General features: G+C 43.5%; 1 protein-coding gene and 1 long non-coding RNA gene across 9 annotated transcripts in view; one reads left to right on the forward strand and one right to left on the reverse strand.

Moving 5' to 3' along the window:
* The window catches only part of LOC118092258 (uncharacterized), a 71,305-nt gene extending 54,810 nt beyond the window's left edge, over positions 1–16,495 (reverse strand). For 2 of the 7 annotated variants that reach the window (XR_015946426.1, XR_015946425.1), the window contains exons 1-2: positions 16,094–16,402; positions 10,713–10,889 (exon numbers count right to left, since the gene is read on the reverse strand). This is a non-coding gene — a long non-coding RNA (uncharacterized LOC118092258). Of the gene's footprint in view, positions 1–10,712; positions 10,890–16,093 lie in introns of all 7 variants that reach the window. The other 5 variants (XR_009558383.2, XR_015946424.1, XR_015946427.1 and 2 more) reach the window with 5 other exon arrangements.
* On the forward strand, positions 3,381–6,888 carry CYCS (cytochrome c, somatic). Of its 2 annotated transcripts, none has more exons than XM_035130101.3 (3): positions 3,381–3,438; positions 5,201–5,377; positions 6,463–6,888. In XM_035130101.3, the coding sequence occupies exons 2-3, from the start codon at positions 5,209–5,211 to the stop codon at positions 6,609–6,611; spliced, it is 318 nt and encodes a 105-aa protein (XP_034985992.1). In that variant the 5' UTR covers positions 3,381–3,438; positions 5,201–5,208; the 3' UTR covers positions 6,612–6,888. The 2 variants fall into 2 exon arrangements, with proteins under 2 accessions (XP_034985992.1, XP_034985993.1); XM_035130102.3 differs by having other exon boundaries at positions 5,204–5,377.
* Positions 16,496–27,329: the final 10,834 nt, after the last annotated feature.

Consider the following 27,329-nt stretch of genomic DNA (forward strand, 5'->3'; position numbering starts at 1 on the left):
CCACGGAGTACTCAACCTGAAGCGTACTTAACCCGAAGCATGGGTGTAATTGGTTCCGGAAGTCTGTTCATAAACTGAAGCGTTCATAAACTGAAGCATGGGTGCAATTGGTTCCGGAAGTCTGTTCATAAACTGAAGCATTCATAAACTGAAGCGAACTTTCCCATTGAAAGTAATGGAAAGTGAATTAATCCGTTCCAGATGGGTCCGCGGCGTTCATAAACCGAAAATTCGTAAACCGAGGTGTTCATAAACCGAGGCTCCACTGTAGATGATAACAATTTTTTTTAAAAAAAAATCTTACCTGCACTGATTATAGTCATTGTTTGGATGACCGGCTTTTATCCATTTCTGCAGCCACACAACCAATCACTCAGTAGCTGAACCGAGTTCCACACGGTCACAAAAACAAATTAACCGAAAAAGCCTCAAAAACAAAAACGCAAAATAAATAGCAAAAACAAAAACACCAAACTTAATCCGTTCCGGAAGTCTGTTTGACTTACAAAATGTTTGAAAACCAAGGCACAGCTTCTGATTGGTGCAGGCACCCCAGAAACAATAGCCAACAGCCGCATCGGACGTTTGGCCTCTGAAAAACCTTCAAAAACTGGAACACTTACTTCCGGGTTTTCGGCCTTTGGGAACCAAGGCATTTGAGAACCAAGGTACCACTGTAATTGTTAATTTGCATTTTTCTTCAAGGAACTGAAGGTGGCGGTGAGCATGGTTCTCCCCCCCTCTCCTCATTTAATCCCAACAGCAACCCTGTGAGGTAGGTTAGGATGAGAGGCAGCGACTGACCCAGGGTCAGCCAGTGAGCTTCATGATCGGGTGGAGATTTGAACCCTGGTCTCCCAGGTTCTAGTCTGACGCTTTGACCACTACGCCACACTGGCTGTCATCAGCACACCTCTCTTTCTATGCCCCTGACATTTGTGTGTTCTACTGAATGTGAAAGGAATACTCCTTTATGCAGTATTGCATATGCAAGGATCTCATTCGTGTACTCAACTGCATGTGAGCAAGCAGAAGGGCGATCTGCGGCCTAATTTCATGCACTCATTGAGAGCACCGAGGGAGAGGAAAGAGGGAAGGATTTAAAATGTGGGGAGGAAAAATTAATCAAGTGATGGAAAGTGGAATGAGCAGGGAGCACTCTGGAAGCAATTAGGATATGTCTGTGGCAAGACCAAATCTGTCTCCAACAGCTCACAGGACAGGAAGGCAGAGGGAGGGCAAAAGAAAGGGGGTGACCCCACCCACTTTTGGCTCCTGTCCTGCCTACGGTACTTATGGAACACAGCCCCTGATAGATCACCCCAGAATAAGTGCAGCCCGCAAATGAAAAGTATTCCCCACTCATCTATATGCACCAATCCCCCCAGAGAGAGAAAATATTTTCAGCTCTTGAAATTAATTTAAAATATAGTGGAATAGTCAATTTGCTACTCACTTGTCAATCTATATGGAGATCATGTGCTTTTAAGAGCTCCATAAAAGTGAGAAGCCAACAGCCTTTGCCTTCATACCTGTAGAAGTACTCTAACTTCCTTGTTCAGGCAATGAAGCGGAACTTTCCGTTCATTTATTATGGTGGACGTAAAATACACAGAATGCAACATGTATTTGCATTTACTGAGAATACTCAGTAAATCCATATCAGTGAACTTTAACCACCCACCAGCATTTCCAGCTAATTATATGGCTAGCAACCACATCATGGGATTTAAAATCAATATAATGCTAGGTGGGGGTGTGCAATTGTTTTCGGGGCTGCAATGCACAGGGAGAAGAGACTTAACCTTTTGCTTGCCTGACCAAAACCTCAGCAATTTGAATCAGCAAAAAGCACCCATGCCTGCACTATGATGCTGGTGGGTGATTTTCTTGGGGATCCTATCACATCACATCATACAAAAGAGTTAAAGCTGCTCTTCCCATGCAATGTGGCCTTAAAAATCCTCTTACCCACCGTGCCTAATATTAAATTTTTGTCAATTCCTTGATATGGACTCTATCCATGTGATTGACGTAACATCTAGTTAGGCTATCCCTGCCTCACTGTGACTGAGCCTGGAGTAAGGGTCATTGCAGTTTGCACCAGATGTTGTTGGACTACAGCTCCCATTATCTCTGACCACTGGCTATGCTGGCTGTAACTGATGGCAGTTGTAGTCCAGCAGCATCCAAAGGGCGCCATGTTGGCCATCCTTGTAGTAAGGCATAGGACCTTGGGAGCTTTGAGTGGGAATTCAAAGGCAGTAAGACAGGTGTTCTGAGGCATATACAATTGTGGGAGAAACGTGCTAAGAGGAAGGCACGTTTGGCAAATCCACATCGTCATCAACTCCCGCCCAGAGACCAATGTCCCCACTGTGGAAGGACGTGTGGCTCCAGAATTGGCCTTTACAGTCACTTACGGACCCATTGTTAAAAAGACAATCTTACTCGGATACGAGTGATTGCCAAAGAAGAAGAAGATACAATTGTGGCACACTAAGTTTTGCAATGTCATATCGACACAATCACTGTCACACAGGACACTAAAAGGCTTCTTCAAAAACAAAATTATTATATTATATCCCTAATGTAAAATCTACACTAGCTAGAATATGCATTTCATTCCAACAGCTGCAAACCTATACATGTCTTCTCAGAAGCAAATCCCATTGATTTCAACGCAGCTTGCTCTCAAAAAAATATATAGTTGGATGCTAAACTGTTTTTATCCACCCCTTTCTTATTCTGTCTTTGAATATTTACTCAGAGAGATACAGATGAGAAAACAACCTTTGGCCCTTAAAAAAAATGTGGCATAATAATCCTCAGACTATACAATTTAATACTTTGCTCTGGGTGCGCAGGTTAATAGAGCCGTTCCAACTTGTCTTGCTCCGTAATTGCATCATTTACCTGTAACCTTGTGACTACACCATGATTACCTGAATGGGGCATCCCCCTTCCTTGTACGAAGAGAAACTGCAATATCACACACTGGGCGAAATTCCCACGCACGTCACTTTCTGCAGGGAGGAGCATCCAATCACATGATCTTTTTTAAAAAAAGCAGAATTCTCAAGCGCGCTTGACCTTGCCGCTATCCCTCTTCTGCGCACGCGCCGCTGTCGTCACCTCCCTACGTCCCTGCCTTTGCGCAACGCCGAAGCCGGCTCACCCGAGATCCCCTCGGGCTCAACCTAACATGCTGAGATTAGTCACGTTGACAGGCGTCCGGCTGGCCCAATAGAGCTTCCCCGAGCCGGCGTCCGATTGGCCAACTGGGAGAGACGGCGGCAGGCGCCCGGACGGAAGCTTGGTTGCGCGGACACCGGTTACATATCGCTACGTACGGGGTGCCCTTGGGCTCAGTCTGCGGAACTCTTGACCGGGAGAACGCGCGGCGGCGGCTTTGCATCCCTTCCTCTACTTTGCGTGGTAATGAATGGGGGAGCGGGGAAGTGAGGAATGGAGGGGGGGCACCCCGAACCGGAGGAGCGGCGTTAGGGGAGAAGCAGAAGCCTGCGCTGTAGGCCGGGCAGGGTTGAGAAGCGGGTCGAGGCGGAAGCGGGCTGTGCGGAAGGCCAAGGTCAGGCAGGCGATTCCGAGGGGAGAGGCTGGGCCGCCTCCACGTGGCCTGGAGCAGGAGCGCGGCGGAGCCCGGCGCGGAATCGCGGCCCTTCATGGCTCCCCCGGTCATCTCCTTGGAAGGGGCTTTAGATGCAGCCCCTGCAACGGTCCTTCCCTTCCATGGGCGCTGGAGACGCCGGTGTCTCCTGCCGGAGGGACCCGGCGTCCCCAGAGGCCCCGCTGCGGTGACTCATAGGCGGCGGCGGCGGCGATTTTATCAGCTTTCGAGCATGCGCCTGAGAAAAGCAAAGCGTAGCCTGAACATTGCTGCACGCCGGTTTGACCCCCCGCGTGAACTCGTGCCCTTCATCCCGCCCTAAGCAAAGCTTTTCGCGCGGCCTGGAGCCTCCCGCCAAAAACCAAGCATGGCTAAAGGGACAGAGTGAACTTGGTCCCTATATATAGGGCGTCCACATGATCACACCGAACAGCAGGGATTAGCAGTCTCTATTTGCCAGCCACACTCACAAATACTGTACGGGGTTGGTGTTTAAAAGGATATATTTTAAATATATACACACACATATGTGATATATGTATATTGAAATATTAAAACAATCCTTTTTACCAACTCCATATTTTTGAGGGTGGCTGGCAAAGAGAGGCTGCTAATCCCTGCTGTTTGGTGTGATCTTGTGGACGCTCCCTTAAGTCTGAAACAGAAGGCTCTAGAACAGGCATCCCCAAACTTCGGCCCTCCAGATGTTTTGGACTACAATTCCCATCTTCCCCAACCACTGGTCCTGTTAGCTAGGGATCATGGGAATAGTAGGCCAAAACATCTGGAGGGCCGCAGTTTGGGGATACCTGCTCTAGAAAGCATGCTGGACCAAGGCCTTTGGCAGCAGTGGGTCCTGTTGGGAAAATAAGGGTCATGTTAAGGGTTATTTCTCATCTTGCCTCTCAGTTTGGGGGCAGTCTCAAAAACAGGGGGTTAGGACAGTGACACCAGGAAAATGGCTGTTGCTCTGCAAATGTCTGTGTTACAGAGGTCAGTGTGAGGTTGGAATGCCTCTTGCTTAATAATTTCAGCCATGTGTATGTTGATTTGGAAGCAAGAACCTCCCAAGTAAAGTACATAGGATTGTAGCATTGCACAATAACAGTGTCATGAACATCTTAGCTTCCCCTGATTGTATCCTGGGTATGATGACACTACAGGGATATACAGTACTATGAATCAGACAGGATTGAAAATATCTGATACCTTGTTTTATGCAGACAAGCTCTTTGATATTCACTTATGTTGAAGGTTATCTTACTCTAGAACAAATGCCCCAAATAAATTTCCTGAGATACAGTTTTGAACCCAAGGGACTGACCATTTTATTTAATGTTTCATTTTAACATGTAACATTAGTAAAACCTAATAGCTTTTGAAAGTTGATTTACTGATCATAGTCACTGGCTTTAAAAATGCATTGTTTTGTGCTTGGTTTTTTGTTTTCTTTATGGCTGCTTTTAGAAGTACCTGGATCTTTGCATTCTTTCTGCTTTAGTCATTCACTTCAGATGAGCCCAACTGACCTTGAAATGCTTAATGTTGTATGATGTTCTTGTTTTTCTTCAGCAGTGACCATGGGAGACGTTGAGAAGGGCAAGAAGATCTTTGTTCAGAAGTGTTCGCAGTGCCACACAGTTGAGAAGGGAGGCAAGCACAAGACTGGCCCTAACCTGCATGGTCTTTTTGGCCGAAAGACTGGTCAGGCCGATGGTTTCTCTTACACAGAAGCCAACAAAAGCAAAGGTAAAATGGAAGTGTCCTATTAGCTTTGCAAATCAGATTGCAAGAAAACTAGTAGCAGTCAATAGGGAGGACATGGCAGTAACATAGAATGCATGCTCACTCCCATGACCAGGGCATTCTGGAATGTGCTCTGCCTCTTTCCAAAACTCAAATCAGTCCCACTTCATTGCCTGTTATGTGCCCTGCTTTTAGGTCATCAAGGAAAGGTGGCTTGGGAGTTGACTGCAGCCTATCAGGATGCAGGGGAGGAAAGTTAGCTCTGTGTGCATGGCATCAGTGGGAGAGCTGGATTGGCTCCACTGGTTCATCCACAGAGCACTGACCTTGTCTCAGCATTGGAGTGGCTGCTGCCACTCCTGCCTGCTTCCCAGAACTAACTTGCCATTTAATTTCTCTTCTCTCTGGAGTCAGCCTCCTAACTTCCTCTTTGCAACAGTTTTGAGCTGCCATTTAATCATGAGTCAGCCCACGCTAGATTTGTGTCTCTCTTGCACCTCCCAGCCCATAGCTTTTGGTGCAGGTTAGCTGGCAGAAAATAGTTTGCCAAGTAAAGAAACACCACCTAGTGGTTGCATGCAGTTGGCAGGCATGTAGGTTTTGACTGTCATGAGAATGAGCAATTTCAGAGTTCCTAAAACAAAAATACTCAGGACCTCATCCTAACAAATGCCCGCTTAGGGGAAGACTTGGCCATGCATTGCACGGCAATTTACTGCCCATATGTGACTTGGCTTTTATCTAATATAGCATGGAATTTTGTAGGTAGGATCATGTACAAACAAGCTGTACAAACAAGCAGGGTTGAGCAGGAAGTGTAGACTCCCATCATGTGCTTTCAGTTCAGGGCCAGTAACATCTTTAAGAGTGATGCCTCAGTGACTGGTCCTATAAGTTGCCAGTTCATGTCCTGATTGCCTAACTTGTCTGTCCAAATCTGCTGGTGGTTTTAAATTTAAAATGAACCATATGACATGGTTTTCATGGTACTTAACATTGGACCCACAGTATTGAATTTTGGGGGGCGGAGGGGTTGTTGGATTCTTTATCTATAAAACATCTTGTTAAATACTGTTGTTGTTTCCTAGGTATCACCTGGGGAGAAGATACACTGATGGTTTACTTGGAAAACCCCAAGAAGTATATTCCAGGAACCAAGATGATATTTGCTGGCATTAAGAAGAAGGGGGAGAGGGCAGATTTAATAGCATACCTTAAGGAGTCCACTTCTAACTAATGGCTTCTGCTGCCTTATTTATTTCACCATACAAATGGAAATGACTCTCTGATGAGATTGGTTTTTAAACTTTCTATTTTTACATGCATTATATTGTAACAACTTCAAAAAGCCTTCTCGTCAGCCAGAGAACTTTTGATCATGGATGGTTCTTAACATGTGTACTTGTTCTTGTATTATAATTTATAGAATTGTGAAATCAGGCTTGAATGGGTACAGTCAGGGTGACTGTAATGTTTCCTGATCATGTAATTAAAAAACAAACAACCCCTGTCAATGTGTCTTTCTGCTTTTTCTTTCCGAGTTCAAGCATATTTGAAAGCAATGAGCATGATGCTTTCTATAAGCAAGTACATGTGGCCCTGTATGCCTCTCCTGTTATCCTTCACCATAAGACAAATCAAACACAAACTTTTTTCGGCAGGTTCTTGCGTTTTTATGAATACTACGGTATTTTTGAGGGCTTTGAAGGAAAAGTCACTACAAGATAAGGGCTTGGAGCAATGCCGTAATTATACCAGCTTTAACCATAGCCAATATAGCCCAACGGTTAGGGATGAAGGAAATTACAGACCCAACAGCTAGAGGCCTACAGATGCCTCACCTCTGAACTAACCAACACAACCATTTTACTTCCAAATTCTTTTTCCTTATCACTGAACTCATCATAAATGAGTTGAAAGGTTCATTGACTACTTTATATAGCTTAGAGGTAAGACATACTCAAACCAGATTAAACTACCTGATCAAGGGGAGTCGGTACCACTCTATTCTGCCTTGATCAGGCCACACCTGGAGTATCCAGTTCTGGGTGCCACAATTTAAGAATGATATTGACAAGCTGGAATGTGTTCAGAGGAGGGCAACCAAGATGATCAAGGGTCCGAAAACCACCCTTATGAGGAACAGTTGAGGGAGTTGAGTATGTTTAGCCTGGTAAAGAGGGGTCTGGGAGGCAATATAGCCATCTTCAAATAGTTGGGATAGCTCAGTCAGTCAAGCATGAGACACTTAATCTCAGGGTTGTGTGTTTGAGCCCCACATTGGGCAAAAGATTCTTGCATTGCAGAGGGCTGGACTAAATGACTCCCGTTGTCCCTTCCAACTCTACAGTTCTATGAAATGCCTAAAGGGCTGTCACATAAAAGATGGAGCAAGCTTTGTAAAATGAGAAAATCTGAAAATAAAATTTATTTTTTTAAAAAGGGAAATGAAGAGCGATGTCAAGGATATTTTTACTCGGTGCGGAAACAAAAACAAATAGAATTGAAAGCTTCGACTGTGCTAATTTGTGCCACTATCTGAAGTAAAACATTCATCCAGTTTAGCCCCCAAATAAAAACGTTATATAGACTGTTGGTGAGGGAGAGCAAACCTAAAGGTGTCCACAGACCACAGCTGGATGAATTTGCAATTTAGCAACTTTCCATATTCTGTGTATAAGACACGGGTTTTTTAAAATAATGTCCAAAATTTGGGAGCATCTTATACATGGGAGCGTCATATACCGGTAGATGGTAATTAGAGGGTGCTATGATTTCGTCCACTTCGGTCAAAAGTGGTGGTGGAGGAACCTTATAGTCAAATAATGGAGAGAAAATGAAGCATCTTCCCCCCCCCCACGCAGATTTGGACACTGAGCTGAATCAGACAGCCTCTGAAGCACTTCGGAACAAATCTTGCCCTGTTACAGAGTGCCAAGTCCAAGCTGAATATTGAGATCTGCTCACAGCCCTACTTAGGAATTTGGTTGGATAATTGTTTCTTCTGTATGACCAGGCAAAGGAGCCAAAGGAAAGGAAAGCTCATTGATTTTACAAATGCACATATTCCTGACAGCAATAGTGGAGGCGGTATTATCCTTGAATAATCCGATTCAAATTATGAATATTATAATTTTTAAAATTATGGGGGTTTTTTGGTAAGTGACACCTTACCAGAAGTTACAATAAGAATTCTTTCTATGACTTGCACTATTTTTTTCTTTTGATGCATATACATCACTTAGCTATCTGGGAATATTGCATTATTTTCTTTCAGGGTGTAGTGAGAAGAGTTAAGGATCTTTTGGGGCACCATTATTCCTCTGGGGAAAGTGCTTTTCCCACAACACTTTGTAGAGATCCACCCTCTGGAGGCTCAGGCAGACTCTCAGAAGTGCCCCCCTTCTAGGCATGCCCCTCTCAGCTTATCTAGTCAAGGAGCTGCCTCACTGCCCTGCCCTGGTACACAGTGGCTTTCCCCATTAGGGGAGGCAGCTCAAGGTAAATCTGATAAGAAGCTGGTACCCACCTGGCCTCTGTAACAAGGTGTACAGGAGACATGGAGATGCCAGTCCTGACACACACAAACCTCCCCTAGCCAGCCCACCAGGAGGAATGTGTTTGCTTGCCCAGTCTGAGGACTCCAGCCACTTGCTGTGCTAAATGCCATGTCCATCCCATCCTTTAAAAGGAAGCAAAATTTTAAAAATTCCTTCAGTAGCACCTTAAAGACCAACTAAGTTTTTATTTTGGTATGAGCTTTCGTGTGCACGCACACTTCTTCAGATACGCACACGAAAGCTCATACCAAAATAAAAACTTAGTTGGTCTTTAAGGTGCTGCTGAAGGAATTTTTAAATTTTGTTTCGACTCAGACCAACACGGCTACCTACCTGGATTTAAAAGGAAGGGGAGAGACAGATTTTGGGCAGAGTGACCAGTTCTGCCGCACTGGGCGCCGAGCCTAGGGGGCGACACAGCATCTCAACATATGATGGAGTGAACTGAACAGAAGGCGAGAGGCTGGCGGGCATAAAATTATGGCTTCACACAGGGTGACGCTGAAATTTTCAAGACCAAACTCCATCCCTGGGAAGGGGCAGAGGGGGTGTCACTTGTTGCTTCAGCATCTTAGCTCATGCCTCTCATGCAGCTGCTGATCTTTGTAATCTGTGACTTGCTTTTCGTACCGTTGTAATATGAAATTAAAAGCAAAACCGGAGTCACGAGTTGCAGTCCCTCATCGGATAGAGAGTTAAGACCAGGCATCCCCAAACTTCGGCCCTCCAGATGTTTTGGACTACAATTCCCATCTTCCCCGACCACTGGTCCTGCTAGCTAGGGATCATGGGAGTTGTAGGCCAAAACATCTGGAGGGCCACCAGTTTGGGGGTGCCTGGTTAAGACAACTGGCAATAAATAGTGTCCGGCATCTGTTGCCTTCATGCCTCCTTGTGATCTTCCGCTAGGTGTCTGGTTGACCACTGTGAGGAAAAGGACAAAGGACTAGATGGGCCTTTGGACTAAACCAGCAGGGTGGTTCTTAATGGAGTGCAGCCAGTTCAGTACATGCTCCAGAAGCTTCAATAGAAATGGACTACCAAGAACTCTACTTACGCAGCCAAAACATGAGATAGAATTCGCCCTGCAGGGAAGCATTCTGCCGCAGCTACAGAGAATCCATTTTACACTCCTGCCCTTTCTTTTATTCCGTGGCTTTTGATATCCTCCTGTGTTCATTTTTGTTGCCTATTAATAAGTGGCTGGAGAAACAACAGTGTGACTGTCGCTTGCTGCATATATCAAATGGCAACTTTGTGGAGTTCAGACTCTGATCCCTCTTGTGAAATGCTAGACTCTTGGGTCCTCCATTAGATGGTATGATTGAATTTCAGAACACTCAGTGTTATCCTTTGATTTCGGCTTGGGATCAAGTATTTACCTGCGCAGCACAGTGTCTGCATTAGCTTATTGCATTGAGCAGCAGGCAGGCAAACAAAGGAGAGAAAACGGAGACTGCCGCTATGGATTGCACTTGTGGCTCACTTTAACATTCACGGGATAAATAATCCAGAATGCCTCTGAACAGAGTAAGCCAAACTGCTGGTCTGCAATGCTGGAGGGGGTTTGGATGCAGTAGAGATGTTTCACACCCAGACCTGCCAAACTCTGGGAGATGGGAACCCCTGTTGAAGATAGTGAAATTTCAGCAAAGAAGCTCAAATCATATATATGATTGACAACCTTCTTTGAAAATTAAACCAATGTCAATACTTTAACATTCAAAAACTTTACTTGCAGAAACTTAGTTATAAATGAATTAAAACAGAATATTTACAGTCATGTGCTTCTCCAAGCATGGGCTTACAGTTTCTTCTTCTAACTTCCAAACAAACTGTATTTTACTCCTTTTCCAGAGCTCAGTACTCAGCCTTCTGTATCTCAGTTAGGCCATGCCTTGCAGCTCCTATGAGAGATTTCCACTTTTACCTTTTCCTTCAGCTTTTCTGTCTTTCTATCAAGCAAAGAAGAAGCTTCACTTAAACATTCTATTCAACTTAGCAGTGTTCACAGTGGATTCTAAAACACAGTCATCTTGCTTGACATTAAATGGCGTCTCCCATTCACTAGATACCGCCATGTGACTACTAGACAACTCTCTAGAATTCAGTTACCAACCAATCAAATTTAAACACATAGTCATGCATAAAAGTATTTTAAATATCAGTCAATTAAATTACAGTGGTACCTTGTGTGGCGATCACACAGGGTCCCCGGACATTTCACGGTCTATTGATCCCTGTGCCACCACTTTATTTCCCGCTGCCACCAACCAGACTCTACCTGGTAAAATACTGAGTCCAGTCAGGGTTAAATTGGAACATAAAACTTCTGTTCATTTATTGCAGTTTAGCAAGCATGTGGTTTCATAAACGGTCTTCAGTCAATTATAAACACTTGGTGCCTATAGCGGCCTATACCTTCCTATACCTGCTAACACTCCCTAAACCAACCCCCTCCTGCATCCAGTTCCACCCTTCAGTTATCTACTGAACTTCCTAGCAACTAACTGTTACTGACTCAGCTTATATTCCACTACACTAACTCAACCTACCCACAGATTCCCCCGCAATTCAACTCCCACTCCAATCCCAACTGAACTAACCACTTCGAACTCACTGAACTTCCCCCCAGAGCTGGTTTTATAGTCCCTCTGACTCCACCCCCCTGGGTTCTTATTGGGTAACCCGTTTAACTATTTCAACTCCAGCACTTATCATAGGTCAATGTCACACCTTGGTTCTCAAACAGCTTAGTTGACGAACAAATTGGCTCCTGAACGCCGAAAACCCGGAAATAAGTGTTCCAGTTTTCAAACTTTTTTGGAAGCTAAATGTCCGACACAACTTCCACTTGTGTGCAGGAGGCTCTTGCAGCCAATCGGAAGCCGCGCCTTAGTTTTCGAATGGTTTCAGGAGTCGAACTGACTTCCAGAACGGATTAAGTTTGAGACCCAAGGTTCCACTGTACTATACTTAACAACCCCCACCGGCAGGGAGAGCCCCAATACACCTGCCAAACCAGATAGAAGTTACCGCTGGTGGTAACCCATGCAACTGGGTACTTTGGAGGTGGGGAGAGAAGGTGGCAGTCAGAGTTGGAGCAGCGCAAAATCTGCTGGGTCTTAGGCTGGTCCTTCTACCAAAATGTGAGGGCAACAGTTGTTTGTGACAAGCCAGAAGCTGGGATTGAAGAGCATATCAGGACAAAAAGATAAATCAGGATTGAGGAGCAAGCTCACTACCCAGTAGTGGCTCTCTCAGCAAATTCACTCCATATAAACTGTCTTGCAAGCTTTTCATTAATAGACTCCTGCTAGGCAAGAGTTATGAAACTCTGCTGATGAAGTCAAAATAATTATAATTCTCTTACTTGGAGACGGATGCGCATAGTGAGGCTGCTTAATTGCTTCCAGAAGAATTAGAAAATATACATTTTCTAATAAAACTCCCTAAGCTCCTACTTCTGGGAGAGATAATTCTAAGAATTCCTGTAATATATGCTTTCAACTGTGGCGCTGAAGATGAAAGACATCCGTTGAAAGAGTTTTCTCTGAATCCGTTTTTTTAGAATTATGATTTAATGCTGCTCTCTGCTATTTTGTAAGGAACTGGAAACTCAACTCATATCTTTGCTGTTATATGACATATTACGAGGGGATGTAATACAAGTGGGGTGAGGGAATAGCCCCACACCACAGAGGCCCCAGGATGCAGGAATGAGGCAATGGAGGGTGACGGAAGTCAGTGGGAATGTCAGGGGATGAAGAGAAACAAGACATGCATAGCTGTCAAGTTTTCCCTTTTCTCGCAAGGAAGCCTATTCAGCGTAAGGGAATTTCCCTTTAAAAAAGGGAGAACTTGACAGCTATGAAGACATGGGTAAGGGAGATGAGAATGGACCAAAGCAAAAAAGCAAATACATAGTGGCATTTCAGCCATCATTATGACACAATTACGTTCTGAATATTTGGTACTAATCTTTTCTATTTGAATTCCATCACTTGACAAACATCACATCACAGCAAGATGGACTTGTGGTCTTGATTCAACACAAAAAGGTTGCTACATCGGTGCATCCTACTGTGTCTTGTCTTTACCATTCTGCCCACCCGGTATAGGGTGGTATATAAATTCAATAAATAACAATAATAATAATAATTGCTGTTATGGAATGTTAATGTAGCCTGATGAGCCTTAAAAATGGCAAAATAACGTGATCTGCTCCTCAAGCCAATAGTCAAACCAAATACTGGTAAATTTGCGTTTTCACCACTTTTCTCGGTGTCTCCAATGCCCTAGTCTAGCCACCAGAGGGAAATCTTCCTCTCTCTTTGTCACTGAATTCAGACACAATCTAAACCAGATCGGTCAACCAGTTTTTCAAACCGGATGTCTTGACGCAACTGATAACTGATATTCATTCAGTCTGTCACAACAGTAAAATAAAACTGACATTTCATATGGTGTCCAAGGTAATAAGTGTCAGAACACTGTCATCAAGCACAGAAGACATGCCATGTTCTATAAAACACTATTGTTACGTAGGTCCAATCTTGGGGAGGAGAAAGCATTATTTGCAAAATTTGATGCCCTCAAAGAGCACCTGAGTTCATTTTCATCTGTATATAAGAACATCACACACACACACACACACACACACACACACACACACGGTAGATTAAGTGACTACCTCTGGATTCCTAGGGATGGTTTCTGGCAACTACTTACAGAAGAAAATTGCAGATGACATTAGACTTACCTTCCATTGGTTTGCGAGGACAAAGTAGATGGTCACAACCAAAGTGTTAGGTTCCGATTCTGTGCTGGATTATGTACAAAGATTGGCAGAAAATATTAGTTTCAACTACTGTTTTTGTTTTTTAAATACGTTGTCAGCCCTGTTATGCAGCAGAGTGGACTGACCTGCTTCTGGTGGTAGATTCAAGGGGGACAAGTGAAGGCAATAATTGGTGTATAAACAATGCCTTCCTGTATCATACAAAGTGTTAGCCCTAGATGAGGAGCATTTCAGCTCTGCTTCAGGCAGCAAAAAAACTTATGCTGGCACTGAAAGTGCTTTTTCCCATAGTAAAATATGACCAGTTCTGAAGATGTGCCATGATCCACATCTCTCTTGGGTGCCAAAGGACACTGTATGCTTTTACTTTCAAATACAGGACTTTGGTGACCCTAGTCATAGCTGCTTCAATGTGGCACCCATGGGTGCAAAGGCATCCCGAGGGCTTCTGTTGCTCACAAAGCCTCTCCTCCCTCTCTCTCACAAACCTTTATCCACAGAAGGCTGCAACCCAGGTTAGTGCTCCTTACCAGCACATAGCATGCCAGTGCTAAGTGATCTGCATTAGCTGCCTATTAACTACCCAGCCAATTATAAGGTTCTGTTTCTTGCATATAAAGCCCTAAACAACTTATCTGAAAGACCATTTCCCCCTCCATTGCCTCGGGAGGGGCATTAAGAGCAAAGCTACAGCATGATAACTGGCTACTCATAACATGGAGGCAGGCTTTTTCACTGATGGCACCAATATTGTGGAATTTTACTTTCTAATCTCCCTATTAGGGACCCAGGTGGCGCTGTGGTTAAACCACTGAGCCTAGGGCTTGCTGATCAGAAGGTCGGCGGTTCGAATCCCTGTGACGGGGTGAGCTCCCGTTCCTTGGTCCCAGCTCCTGCCAACCTAGCAGTTCGAAAGCATGTCAAAATGCAAGTAGATAAATAGGAACCGCTACAGCGGGAAGGTAAACGGCATTTCCATGTGCTGCTCTGGTTCTCCAGAAGCAGCTTTGTCATGCTGGCCACATGACCTGGAAGCTGTACGCCGGCTCCCTCAGCCAATAATGCGAGATGAGCGCGCAACCCCAGAGTCGGTCACGACTGGACCTAATGGTCAGGGGTCCCTTTACCTTTACCTTTACCTAATCTCCCTATTAAAATGTGAGCGGTCCCATCAGTATTGCCATGCTGATACCTCTTGAAGGCACGCTTTTAAAGGCAAGAATTCCCCTAATTTCCTAATTTTTATTATAAGTGAAACAATAATATTCTTATACAGTGATACCGTGGTTCTCAAACTTAATCCGTTCTGGAAGCCCGTTCCAAAACCAAAGCATTCCAAAACCAAGGTGTGCTTTCCCATAGAAAGTAATGCAAAACAGATTAATCTGTTCCAGACTTTTAAAAACAACCCCTAAAACAGCAATTTAACACGAATTTTACTATCTAATGAGACCATTGATCCATAAAATGAAAACAATAATCAAAGTACTATACTATCAAATAAATAAGACAATAGTGTAAATGATAAGAATTAAAATTATTCTTTTTTCTTACCTGCACTGATGACAGTCATTGTTTGGATGGAGGGCTATTATCCATTTCTGCAGTTACACAATCAATCAGTCAATTAGTAGCTGAACTTGGTTCCATACAGACACACAAAAAATTAACCAAAAAAGTCTCAAAAACAAAAACGCAAAATAAATAGCAAAAACAAAAACGTCAAACTTAATCCGTTCTGGAAGACCATTTGATTTCTGAAATGTTAGAAAACCCAGGCACAACTGGGTCTGATTGGTGCAAGCGCCCCGGAAACAATAGCTGACAACCACATCGGACATTCAGCTCCTGAAAAACGTTTGAAAACAGGAACTCTTACTTTCGGGTTTTGGCGTTTGGGAACCAAGGCATTTGAGAACCAAGGTACCACTGTATATGAAAGCTTAATAATAGTATAACTTATTTACTTGGAGGTAAGTTGTAAAAGAAAACTTGGTTTATTATTAGGTACAATGTGTTAGTAGTAATTAATGGTTTTGCTACTCCTTAAAGAAGATAGCTAGAGGCCTGCTCTAGTACCTCTCTGTGTATGATAACCTCCTTAGCCAATTACTCTCCAACTCCAATCACACACACACACCCTGCCAGTTAACTCATAGGCTTATCTGGAGGACATTCCTAGAAGTGTGGCTCAGGATTCATTGCTCTAGGGTACCTTTTCATTCCAGCTTTACCAAGATCGTCATCTAAAGTCTTCACTCTGGTCAGCTTCTACTTGTTGTTAATCTGACCTCAGTTTCCCCCAAGACTGCTGCCAGAGTCTTCCAAGCCTCTCTCACAATCATCCTTAGTTCTCACCTCAAATCATTTCAGCATCCAGCAGAGGTTCTCCATTTTCTTCAGTTTGCTTTGGGCTCAATCTCTCGGCTTCCTTTTGGCTTCAATGTTTCTTTTCCCATTCTCTTCACTGTCCACCGACGACTGTTCAACTGACCCCTCAAACAGTGCCTTATATCCCCCTCAGCTGGGACCTCCAGCCAATCAACTTGCATCTGATGGATTTCCAAATTCCAACCCTTTGTTGGCCTATAGTTATGGACCAATAGCTTAGGACGGAATGTCCACCAAATGACCAACCATGCTGACCGTTTTTGGGTGCTGTGAATGAAAGCCCAAACCAAGCCATCACCTTAGCAACGGTGAACAACTGTGACAGTTTAACTGCCAAGTGGCAGGCCTCATATATTCTGTATCTGTAGAAGTCAAGATGATTCCTCTTCCCACAGCTAACGGCTTACATTCCAGTCTCTGCTTAAAGCCATCACAACTTTCATAGCAATACAAATGTACCTTACAAAAAATACGGTACCTGCACATGAGCTATGGGCATCTGTCAAGAGTGGAGTCAGGAGCTGTTGCCAAGATGCAAACCAGTGTATGACAGAGCAAGGATATCACTCTTCTTATCTCTGCGGCTGCCATCTCCTGGGTGACATGGATGCCATTAGGCAGTTCATAGAATCATAGAATCATAGAGTTGGAAGAGACCACAAGGGCCATCCAGTCCAACCCCCTGCCAAGCAGGAAACACCATCAAAGCATTCTTGACATAGGCCTGTCAAGCCTCTGCTTAAAGACCTCCAAAGAAGGAGACTCCACCACACTTCTTGGCAGCAAATTCCACTGCCAAACAGCTCTTACTGTCAGGAAGTTCTTCCTAATGTTTAGGTGGAATCTTCTTTCTTGTACTTTGAATCCATTGCTCCGTGTCCGCTTCTCTGGAGCAGCAGAAAACAACCTTTCTCCCTCCTCTATATGACATCCTTTTATATATTTGAACATGGCTATCATATCACCCCTTAACCTTCTCTTCTCCAGGCTAAACATACCCAGCTCCCTAAGCCATTCCTCATAAGGCATCGTTTCCAGACCTTTGACCATTTTGGTTGCCCTCTTCTGGACACGTTCCAGCTTGTCAGTATCCTTCTTGAAACTGTGGTGCCCAGAACTGAATGTGCATGCGCAATCCATCCATTTCCCTCCCCCCCCCCACCCTTCTGCATGGCCCCAGATGCTGGCAACCCACACTATGTCACAGTTCTAGTGCAGCTACAACAATGCCCAATCTCCTACCTAAACCATTAGAATAACCATTAGAATATGAGGAATGCCTTGTGGACTTTTATGCCTCTGCTTCCTCCATGCTTGGGGATGAATTCCACTCTCCCCTTCATATTCGGTGCAAACTGTGGTTAACGACTATCATATTTGCACCGGAGCTTATGAATCATGCTTTTAATTTAAAGCACCTACTTCTAACCATAGTTTGCAACTAACCACATTTAGATACCCGCTATGCTATCCATGGTTAGCTTTGAAAATGAAAGGGAGAAGATAAAGCAGGAGTAGTACCAAAGACCTCACTTTCTTAACTATGATTAGAGGATCATCAGGTAGCATTATAACTGCTCTCAGCCTCAAAGTTTGCAATAGAAACCTTTATGTATCCCAGCAAAACTATTGTCAGGCTCATTTGCCCAGGCCTGTCCGTTTAACTTCCTAGAACTCGATGTTCCAGTCCAATCTTGGAAAGCAGGTGAGGCTGGGAGGTCAGCTTCAAAGCCAAGAAACATGACCTTTGTAATTAAAAAGATAAAGCAGTCTGGTGGAGTAAGTCAGGTGTGGTTTTTTTTTCTTTTCTATTTCTTAGTTCTGCACAGCAGCAAATCATCTCTGTGACCCAGAACACTCAGTGACTTAGCTGAGTTGTACTTCGTGAGCAGTCGTGAGGAAAAGACCTAGAAACCTGTTTACTGAGTCATCCAATGGTGCACAGTTCTAAGAACTGCTTTGTGATGCCAGCGGCGTCGGGCACCCGGAGTGGCAACCCGCTCCGTACGGCGCATGCGCAGCATCACTCCATATGGCGCATGCGCAGCGTCGCTCCATACGGTGCATGTGCAGTGTTGCTTCGTACGGTGTGTGTGCAGCGTCACTCTGCACGGCGCAGGCACCATACGTAGTGACGTTGCGCATGCGCCGTATGGAGCAGGTTGCCGGTGGTGGCACTCGAGCACCATGATCCTCTGCTCGTGGCTATGGATCCCAGCGCTCGAGCGCCACTGGCGGCAAACTGCGAGCAAGCCGCAGAGCGGGTTGCCGGCAGTGACGCTCCAGCACCGGGATCCTCTGCAACTCCATAGGACTCACAAAAGTGATTAAATCTCTTGGAAATTTCTGTTCGTGTAGGTGAGTTCTGCTATCAAAGGGTAGCATCCCTAAAATAGCCATCTATGAATCCTGACTTTGCAAAAATAAAAATCTGTTCTGTGACCCTGGTTGGCATTCGATCTTCTCTTTTAGGTGTGTTGAAGATCAGAATTTAATATGCTAATGATGAAAGTTGATATTTAAATTTTTAACAATTAAAAAGTCCGCACTTTTACTTCAAAGTCCTACTGTTAAGTTGGCTGTTTGAGAAGCAAAGTGCTTGATGTATGAATCACTTGGTATCCTGCAGCTGTCACTCTATTTAGAATCCTTTACTCCAGTTTAGCAAACTTCCTTTCCAACACATTTGAAAAATAACTCGAACTTGAGTGGTGCTTAATGCCCTCTGCTCCTCTGTCAAGTATATCAGGAATAATGACATTTGCAATTAAACAGAAGGAACACACTATTGACGTTCTCCTAGGGCACTCTGTGGCATTCGGGTTTAATGGCTGGTCTAAAATTTAAGCACAGTGTCGGAACAGAAAGATATAGATTCCACTGGAAGACAAAGTTGGCTGGAGAAACAGATTGAAAGTGCATTAGCAAGGCATTACTTCATTTCAAGGCATTAAAAAGTTAGTATTTACAGGAAGGCAAGAATGAGATTGGCAAATGTGACTGAGCTGCTGGTTATTTTTTTAAAAATGACAAAAGAGGTGGCATCATCTTGAAACCTTCATTTTGTTCACCTCTTTCATGTTAGAGCTCCAGTATAGAGAACATTTAGAGTTTATTTGGGTGGGCTTTCTAATACCGCTCTTTGCAAACTGCTTATATAATTCCTTCCTCTTCTTTCCTGCAGTGCTATCTGGCCTCTCAGCTCAGCTCTCTCCAGTCCCAACAAAGTGCTAGCTCCCTCCAAGGCTGCTCTGTCCACTTTGAAGATTAGTGATTGTGGCACCCTTCCATGATGGCTACCGGGTGTTGAGCTCAAATGGCGAAAGGGCATTTTTTTTTGCTAGTCTGAAATGCAGTCCTTGGGTTCCTATCAAGGTTGCCTTCACGATGCTGCACAAAGCATGTGAGATTTCCCTTCCGACCAGTCAAAATGAAATCAGGCACTCCCTCACCTTTTAGGATGGCATTATGTAGTATTTAGAAGGGACGCGGGTGGTGCTGTGGGTTAAACCACAGAGCCTAGGGCTTGCCGGTCAGAAGGTCTGTGGTTCGAATCCCTGCGACGGAGTGAGCTCCTGTTGCTTGGTCCCTGCTGCTGCCAACCTAGCAGTTCGAAAGCACGAAGTGCAAGTAGATAAATAGGGACCGCTCCGGCGGGAAGGTAAATGACGTTTCCGTTCGCTGCTCTGGTTTGCCAGAAGTGGCTTAGTCATGCTGGCCACATGACCCGGAAGCTGTACGCTGGCTCCTTTGGCCAATAAAGCAAGATGAGTGCCGCAACCCCAGAATCATCCGCGACTGGACCTAACAGTCGGGGGTCCCTTTACCTTTATGTAGTATTTAACTTACTTCAACATGCAGTAAGACTCTGCTTGCTCCATCTGCTGAGTGAGGCCCTGGGCTTCTGCCCTAAAGTCCTAGATTGAGGGCCTTTTGGACAGCAATCATCCTTTAAGGACAAGCATATTTCTTCTTTTCCGTTCAGCTGCACGTTGGTATCAGTGACTAGATGTCAGATTTCTGTCCTCATTCCATCCTCATTTTTCATTTTGAAAGGCTGATAAATTAGGGGAACTGGAGAGGATGCTGGGACTGAGAATTGTTGACTGTGCACCAAAGAAAGAAAGCACTCAAAAGCAGTACAGTATTACACAACCCCACTATCGGCTAGGGATGAAGCAGAAACTCAGTTCTGTCCTCATTTAAATATGAACCTACCAAATGAATGAAAAATAGGATGTGGAAATCCCAAGGGAGCAGAACAGACAATTTATGTATGTGACCACGGCTGAGCAGATGTTATTGGCCCAGAGATGGAAATAAGATAAAGTCCCTACCAGAGAAGAATGGCAGATCAAGTTGATGGATTCTGCTGAAATGGCTAAAATGACCGGAAGAATCAGGAATTGGGAAGACCAAAATTTTAATAAGGAATGGAGAAAACTTATAATTTATCTTAAAAGCCATTGTAAACAGTTAAAATACTTGGTAGGATTGGAATAACACTTGTACAGTGGTACCTCAGTTTAAGAACAGTCCTGTTTAAGAATGATTCGGTTGACAAACTCCGCAAAACCAGAAATAGTGTCCTGGTTTGCGAACTTTACCTCGGTCTAAGAACGGAATCCGAACGGTGGAAGGGCACCGGCAGCGGGAGGCCTCATTAGAGAAAGCATGCCTTGGTTTAAGAACGGTTTTGGTTTAAGAACGGACTTCCGGAATGGATTAAGTTCGTAAAGCAAGGTACCACTCTAGTTTAATGGTGAATTTTGGACACAATGGAGAGGTAAAAGATTTGGATTATTATAAAAGATGCAGGAGGAAATGATTAACAATAGGACCCACAAAGGGGAGGAGGGAAGTCCAGGAGATTCTTTGGAATCCTGTTTCTATGTTGGATATGTGACTGTAAAACTTTAATCTGAAAAACCATATATATGGGATGTGGAAGTGTAGAGAACGAAACTTAAAACTGGAAAAAAATGAGAAACTGATATTGTCAGATTTGTCCATACCTAGTCCCAGCTAGCATGGCCAATGTTCAGGGATGATGGGTGTGGGAGTGTGAGGCAGGGAGAGCCTGCAGGATCAGGCCAGTGGCCCATCTAGTCCAGCATCCTATTCACACATTGACCAATCAGATGCCTGTGGGTAACCGACAAACAGGACCTGAGCATATGATCACTCTTCCTTCCTCTGGTTTCCAGAATTCAAATCTCTGGACGGTACCACACAAGCTACTCCTGTTCTAAAGCCCCATGGTCAATTCCCATGGTTTTGGGGGCAGGAGTGGTAGCTGGGAGAGAATAGATGGATTATATATGGGACAATTTACATTTGAGCTCCGTAATCAGGACTTCATTTGGTATGAGGCTCTTGGACAAATATTGAGAAGGGAAGGTTGCCTTGGTGCTCGACTGCTCTGTGCCACAGATGGCAGAGTCCCAAGCAATGGTTTGATTACTCCAAAGACAAATAAGAAATAGAAGGTCCCTCATGTGCTGCAGTGCACACCCAGGGTTCGTAAGTGAAATGTCAGAGAGAACAAGCCTTAATGAAAACAGAGAGGGGAGGTCCCTGCTGAAATAGAAAAGAAAAAGTTTTAATAACGTTTGGAGTTAAAGCAAAAAAATAATAATAAATCCTTCCAGTAGCACCTTAGAGACCAACTAAGTTTGTCATTGGTATGAGCTTTTGTGTGCATGCACACTTCTTCAGATCACACGAAAGCTGATACCAATGGCAAACTTAGTTGGTCTCTAAGGTGCTACTGGAAGAATTTTTTTTTGCTTCGACTATGTCAGACCAACATGTCTATCTACCTGTAACTAGTAGTTTGGATTTAAGTAACAGAAGTCTTTTTGCATTCTTCTAGAATATTTACAAATTCTAACCTCCAGAAATCTCAAACAACATCTTTAATGGTAATTTCTGAGGTCACAAGATGGTCAAGCACTTCAAAATGTCACTTGCAAGGTCTTAGCTCACAATTTCCATTGTTTTAAGCCAGGATTCTGTCTCTTTAGACTGCCATCCCAGTCTCCTCCTAATCTTACTTACTAGGATCTAAGATCTATTAAAATCAGTGCAACTGACTCCCAAGAAATATGCTAGGCATTAGCCTGCCAGCTACCTTCAACAGTTCCACACACCAGCATAACATAAAAAGGACTCTAATAGCTGGGTCCTAAATATGTTTACTTGGAAGTAAGCCCAAATGAGTTCAGAGGGACTTGGCTGCCACTAAGTATCAAGTCATTTTCAAAAGAATTCTAAAGAGATATCACTATACAGTCATATCTTGGTTTAAGTATGCTTCGGTTTGAGTACTTTCAGTTTAAGTACTCCGCCGACCCGTCTGGAACTTTCCATTACTTTCAATGGGAAAGTTCGCTTCAGGTTAAGTACGCTTCAGGTTAAGTACAAACTTCCAGAACCAATTACACTTATACTTCGGGTTAAGTACGCTTCAGGTTGAGTACTCCGCAGACCCGTCTGGAATGGATTAATCCACTTTCCATCACTTTCAATGGGAAAGTTCGCTTCAGGTTAAGCACGTTTCAGGTTAAGTACAGACTTCCGGAACCAATTGTGTACTTAAACCGAGGTACCACTGTATTAGCTTTCTTTTGAGGGGGGGTTATTGTTTTTATTTTGATTATGTATTTTGTGGTTTTATATTTTAATTTTATTCTGTGGACCGCCCTGAGACCTCCGGGTATAGGACAGAAGAAGGAGGAGGAGGAGGAGGAGGAGGAGGAGGAGGAGGAGGAGGAGGAGGAGAGGAAGAAGAAGAAGTTCCTGTCTTCTCCCTTGTACTTTATGCAGTACACAACACAAGTTCTGACAACAGGTTATAGTCAATGGAACAGAACCTCCCAGGTCTGCTCTTGGAATCCCCCTAATTCTTCCTGGCAGAGATTTGGGGAAAATCCCCCTGCACTAGTGCAAATCTTTGTGTTAGTCCACAAATGTCATTGAATTGCGCCCAATAGATCAGCCTTCCCTAGTCTCGTGTCCTCCATATGTTCTGGACTATAGCTTTCTTCATCCCAGACCATGGGCCATGCTTGTTGGGGCTGATGGGAGACACAGTCCCAAATATCTGGAGGGCATGACATTGGGAAAGGCGGCTAAAGGCGGGGTTCTGTTGTTAATACAGTCATACCTCGGTTTAAGTACTCCGCGGACCCGTCTGGAACGGATTAATCCACTTTCCATTACTTTCAATGGGAAAGTTCGCTTCAGGTTAAGTATGCTTCAGGTTAAGTACAGACTTCCGGACGCAATTGTGTACTCAAACCGAGGTACCACTGTATATTTCAAACAGGAGTGAGTCAGCTCTCCTAATTTGCTCACTAGAATTAGAGAGATGAAAGTGATCAATGGAAAGAAATTTCAAGGGCATGACTGATTATCAGTTTATTTATGGAAAGCTAGTAGGTAGATGTCAGATAATGGAGTCAGATTTTCAGTGATTGCAAAAAAAAAAGCCTGAAAATGAAAGTTTTAGAATCCTTGTTGGAGTGGCTTCCAAGACTACGTAATAATAATAATAATTTATAATATCAGATGGTGATGATGATTATCATTCAATTGATTATGTGGTCTTCACCAGCAGGTCCCAGGGCAGGCTGCAACAATTTAAGATTTAAAAATGAAAAGCAGTTAAAACAGATAACAGCCACAGGGAAAGGGTAGGCCCTGAGAATACACACCTCACGTGTCAAAGGCCAGGATAAAAGATGTCAGCCGTGCTGGCTCTCACCAATTTATTTATTTTTACAGGTATTTCACCAATTAATATAAATGACCTAAGCTTCTCTTGAATCTTCTTAATGCCACATCCCCTCCAAAGGGATTTGCCACAGTGAATCAGTCTCTTGCCCAGAAAACAGATGCTCTTTGGAAATGGTAATATTGGATGAGCTGCATCTGTCAAAGCTTTGCTGTTAATGCTACTAAATCATACCAGGCCATATGGGGTGGTATCTTGCTATGAGAGAAGCTAAGCAGTGTGAAAATACTAGTGCAGCTATTATTCTGAGGAGACCGACTGAAGGGAAGCCGATTCCCCATGCGTGTTGTGGGTTCGTCTGGTGACAGAATCTCGCTGTAGCAAAATCTGAGCATAGGGCCAGCTTCTAAGATCTTTTATATCCTTTATCTTCAAGTCATGAACTTTCCCTGGGCTTTTTTAACCTGCAAGATGTGGGGTGTGCAAGCATTGCCCCAGTTGCAAAGTACAAACAGCAATGCTGTTTTCTTGAGAACTACTTGTGGTTCACCACATTCGTCACTGAAGAAGTAGTCAAAGTTGACATACAACAAATATTGCCTCATTCAAGAGGTTTCTCACACATTCCATCCAGAAATGGAAGGCTAGATTGGAATGATCCCAAAATTTCATGGAAGGAAGAGTTAACAGATCAGTTAAACTCCCAGTGTTTAGGCAGTTTCTGTGACTGAAATTGTGACTAAATTTCTAGGATGTCCAACATACTGGTTGCTACACTGAAACTTCCTCTTGGAAATTCAGAAATAATAATGTTTTACTCAACAGCTTTATGGTTTGGGACATAATTTCCAAACCCTCTCATTCAAGACCCAGAATGAGATAGCCCAGAGTTTTTCTTCAGGCTATCTCCAGATCTAGAGATACGGAATCAACTTTAGCAGAAGAAGACAGAGAGGTTGTTTGAGACCTAGTGGAGGAGAAATATTAGAGATTTTATTTAAGTCCTGTTGGAAGGTGGTTGCTACAATTCTATTTTGACTGAGAACAGGCAAGGGGGTATAATTATATCCACCTTTTTCTAACTATTTTCTTATTTAATAATAAGAAACTAAATAAATAATTCTTTAAAAATATGGATTCCCTGGCAGTTATACTGCTTTGTCCTTTGCTCTGGAAATCACTTGTTTCAGGTGCTCATCAAATGCAAAATGCCCCTTGCAGAAACATTACATTTCCCCTTATCATAAAGTCTTTTCCATGGCTTTGAAGGGATAAAATAACAAAGAATCTAGAAACACCTTAGCAGATTTCTTATTATGACATAAATTTACAAAGACCAGATTCAATGATGAGAAGCATGAAAAGCGATCTTCAGTTAGGAGGTCTGACGTCTGCCTGCCTCCCCCTATATATATATATATATATATATATATATATATATATATATATATATATATGGAAATAAATTTTTATTTGTTTTCAATCGACATTAATACATCTTAGACATTATATACATTATATACATCAAGATCCACAGCGTGACTTCCCTCCTTCCAGCAGATGGTAAGTTATTTCAATCTTATATCCTATTGTCTATTTAAATTTATATGTACCATTGTAGGACTTATGTAATTACCACTAACATTTTCATACCTTTATAATTATCCTTAGCGTATTCCACAAATTTACTCCATTGTAATTTGAACTTTCCCTCGTCCTGTTCCCGAATTCTACAGGTTAATTTGGCCATTTCCATATATTCCAAGAGTTTCGACTGCCACTCACTAATTGATGGGATTTCATTGGTTTTCCATTTCTGGGCTATAAGAATTCTCGCTGCCACAGTGGCGTAGAGGAAAAAATATTTATCAACTTTGGGGATTTCTTAATCAATTAAACCCAATAAAAAAAGCCTCCCCCTATATAAAATGGTAAACAGTAGAGACAAAATACAGCAAAAGTAATACATCATTATTAATGATTACCATTCTATGTAAAGCTTAAATGTATACTTTCTAAGCACCGTGACCATATCCAACAGTAGTAACTAGTGATAATTGAACTGATAAACTCTGTAAGCCTTTAATCTTGTAAAAGAAGCGTAGCTGAGGAATCTTTTTAGCATATTAAATCCAACTTCAAAGAAATTATTGTCAATGCACCTGGCTGTGAGGGTCTTGTGAACACTGATCAACATCCTACATTGGCTCAGATCCTCAGAGTTGATTGGAACCAAGTTGTCTAGAAGCTAAATCCCTCCTTCTCTAGCACCCACGTTGAAAAAGGTTTGGCAACTACCGATGGGTAAATGTCAGATCGCTGTCCATTTGTGGGAACTGTGCTGTCCATCCTGTTAACAAGATGTGAGTATTGGAATTCTACCCGAGTAACCTGCTCACTTTTAGAAACGGCACAGTACTACAGCTGGTGGAAAGGACAGACGTACAGTCAAACCTCGGTTTGCGACCGCCTCCGTTTGCGACCGCTTCGGTTTCCGACCACCGCGGACCCGGAAGTGTTTACATCCAGGTTACGCGGCGCTCGGATGCGCAGAAGCGTGCCTTCGGCGAGCAACCGATTCAGGGAGCGACTGGCTCCGCGGAACGGGTTGCGGTCACAAACTGAGGTACCACTGTAGCTTTACTCTCTTTTTGGCTGCTGTTGCCTATTTTCATTTTTCTACGCCTTGTCGACACATTGTGTTCTAGACAGGTTGTCCCTGAAATCTCTAAATCCACACAAACATGCTTAATTAGTTGGTGACATTACGGATCTGAGAGGAAGGGGAAGTTTAAGAGGCTACCGTATACTGTCCTGATGTATTCAAGGAAGCAGGTTTCAAAGGAGTCAGTAGTAGCTGAATAAAAACGCCCGACAGCATAGTCCAGAGAAGTGAGTTTTGTGGGAATGCACAAGATCATATGTGGGGTTGGGTAAAGCTCTTTAGGAGGTGGCTTCCTCAGGTGGCAATTGTGTGTGTTGTCCAACACATTCTGTGCTCCCTGGTCTAATTTGCTTTTCTCATATGCAGTGGAGGAAACTGTCCTGTTGCCAGCACAGAAACAAGAGTCAACTGACTTTCTGGTCAGCATCTACACATGGAACAGAGGGTGGCCCCATCTTGTCCTGCAGGAAGATAGCTTGGGCCAGCCCTGAGAGCCCTTTCAGGGATTGGAACCTGCATTAAAATTACCATTATATTTAATGAAAGAGAATACAATGGCTTATGTTCCAAATCAAAAAAATAAATAAATATTTCACTTTCTCTCTCCCCTCTTTCTGCCTCACCCTTTATTGGCCACCTGTTTATTTGGCAACTAAACACACAAGGACAAATTTAATGAAATGGAGGGCAGGATGTATGGGGAAGAACCCAGCTACAGGAAGGTTTGGGGTCCTTTAGAGAGTGGCGGAGGGTGGGAGGAACTACATGAGCATATCATAACCCACCAGTTAATTAAACCT

The sequence above is a fragment of the Zootoca vivipara genome, chromosome 11 (assembly GCF_965207765.1).
Source record: "Zootoca vivipara chromosome 11, rZooViv2.hap1.1, whole genome shotgun sequence".
Taxonomy (NCBI): domain Eukaryota; kingdom Metazoa; phylum Chordata; class Lepidosauria; order Squamata; family Lacertidae; genus Zootoca; species Zootoca vivipara.

Excerpts from the sequence above, each read along its gene's own strand:
- CYCS (XM_035130101.3), top strand. The coding sequence starts at position 5,209 with ATGGGAGACGTTGAGAAGGGCAAGAAGATCTTTGTTCAGAAGTGTTCG. Across the intron at positions 5,378-6,462 it reads AGAAGCCAACAAAAGCAAAG|GTATCACCTGGGGAGAAGAT; the intron begins GTAAAATGGAAG and ends GTTGTTTCCTAG.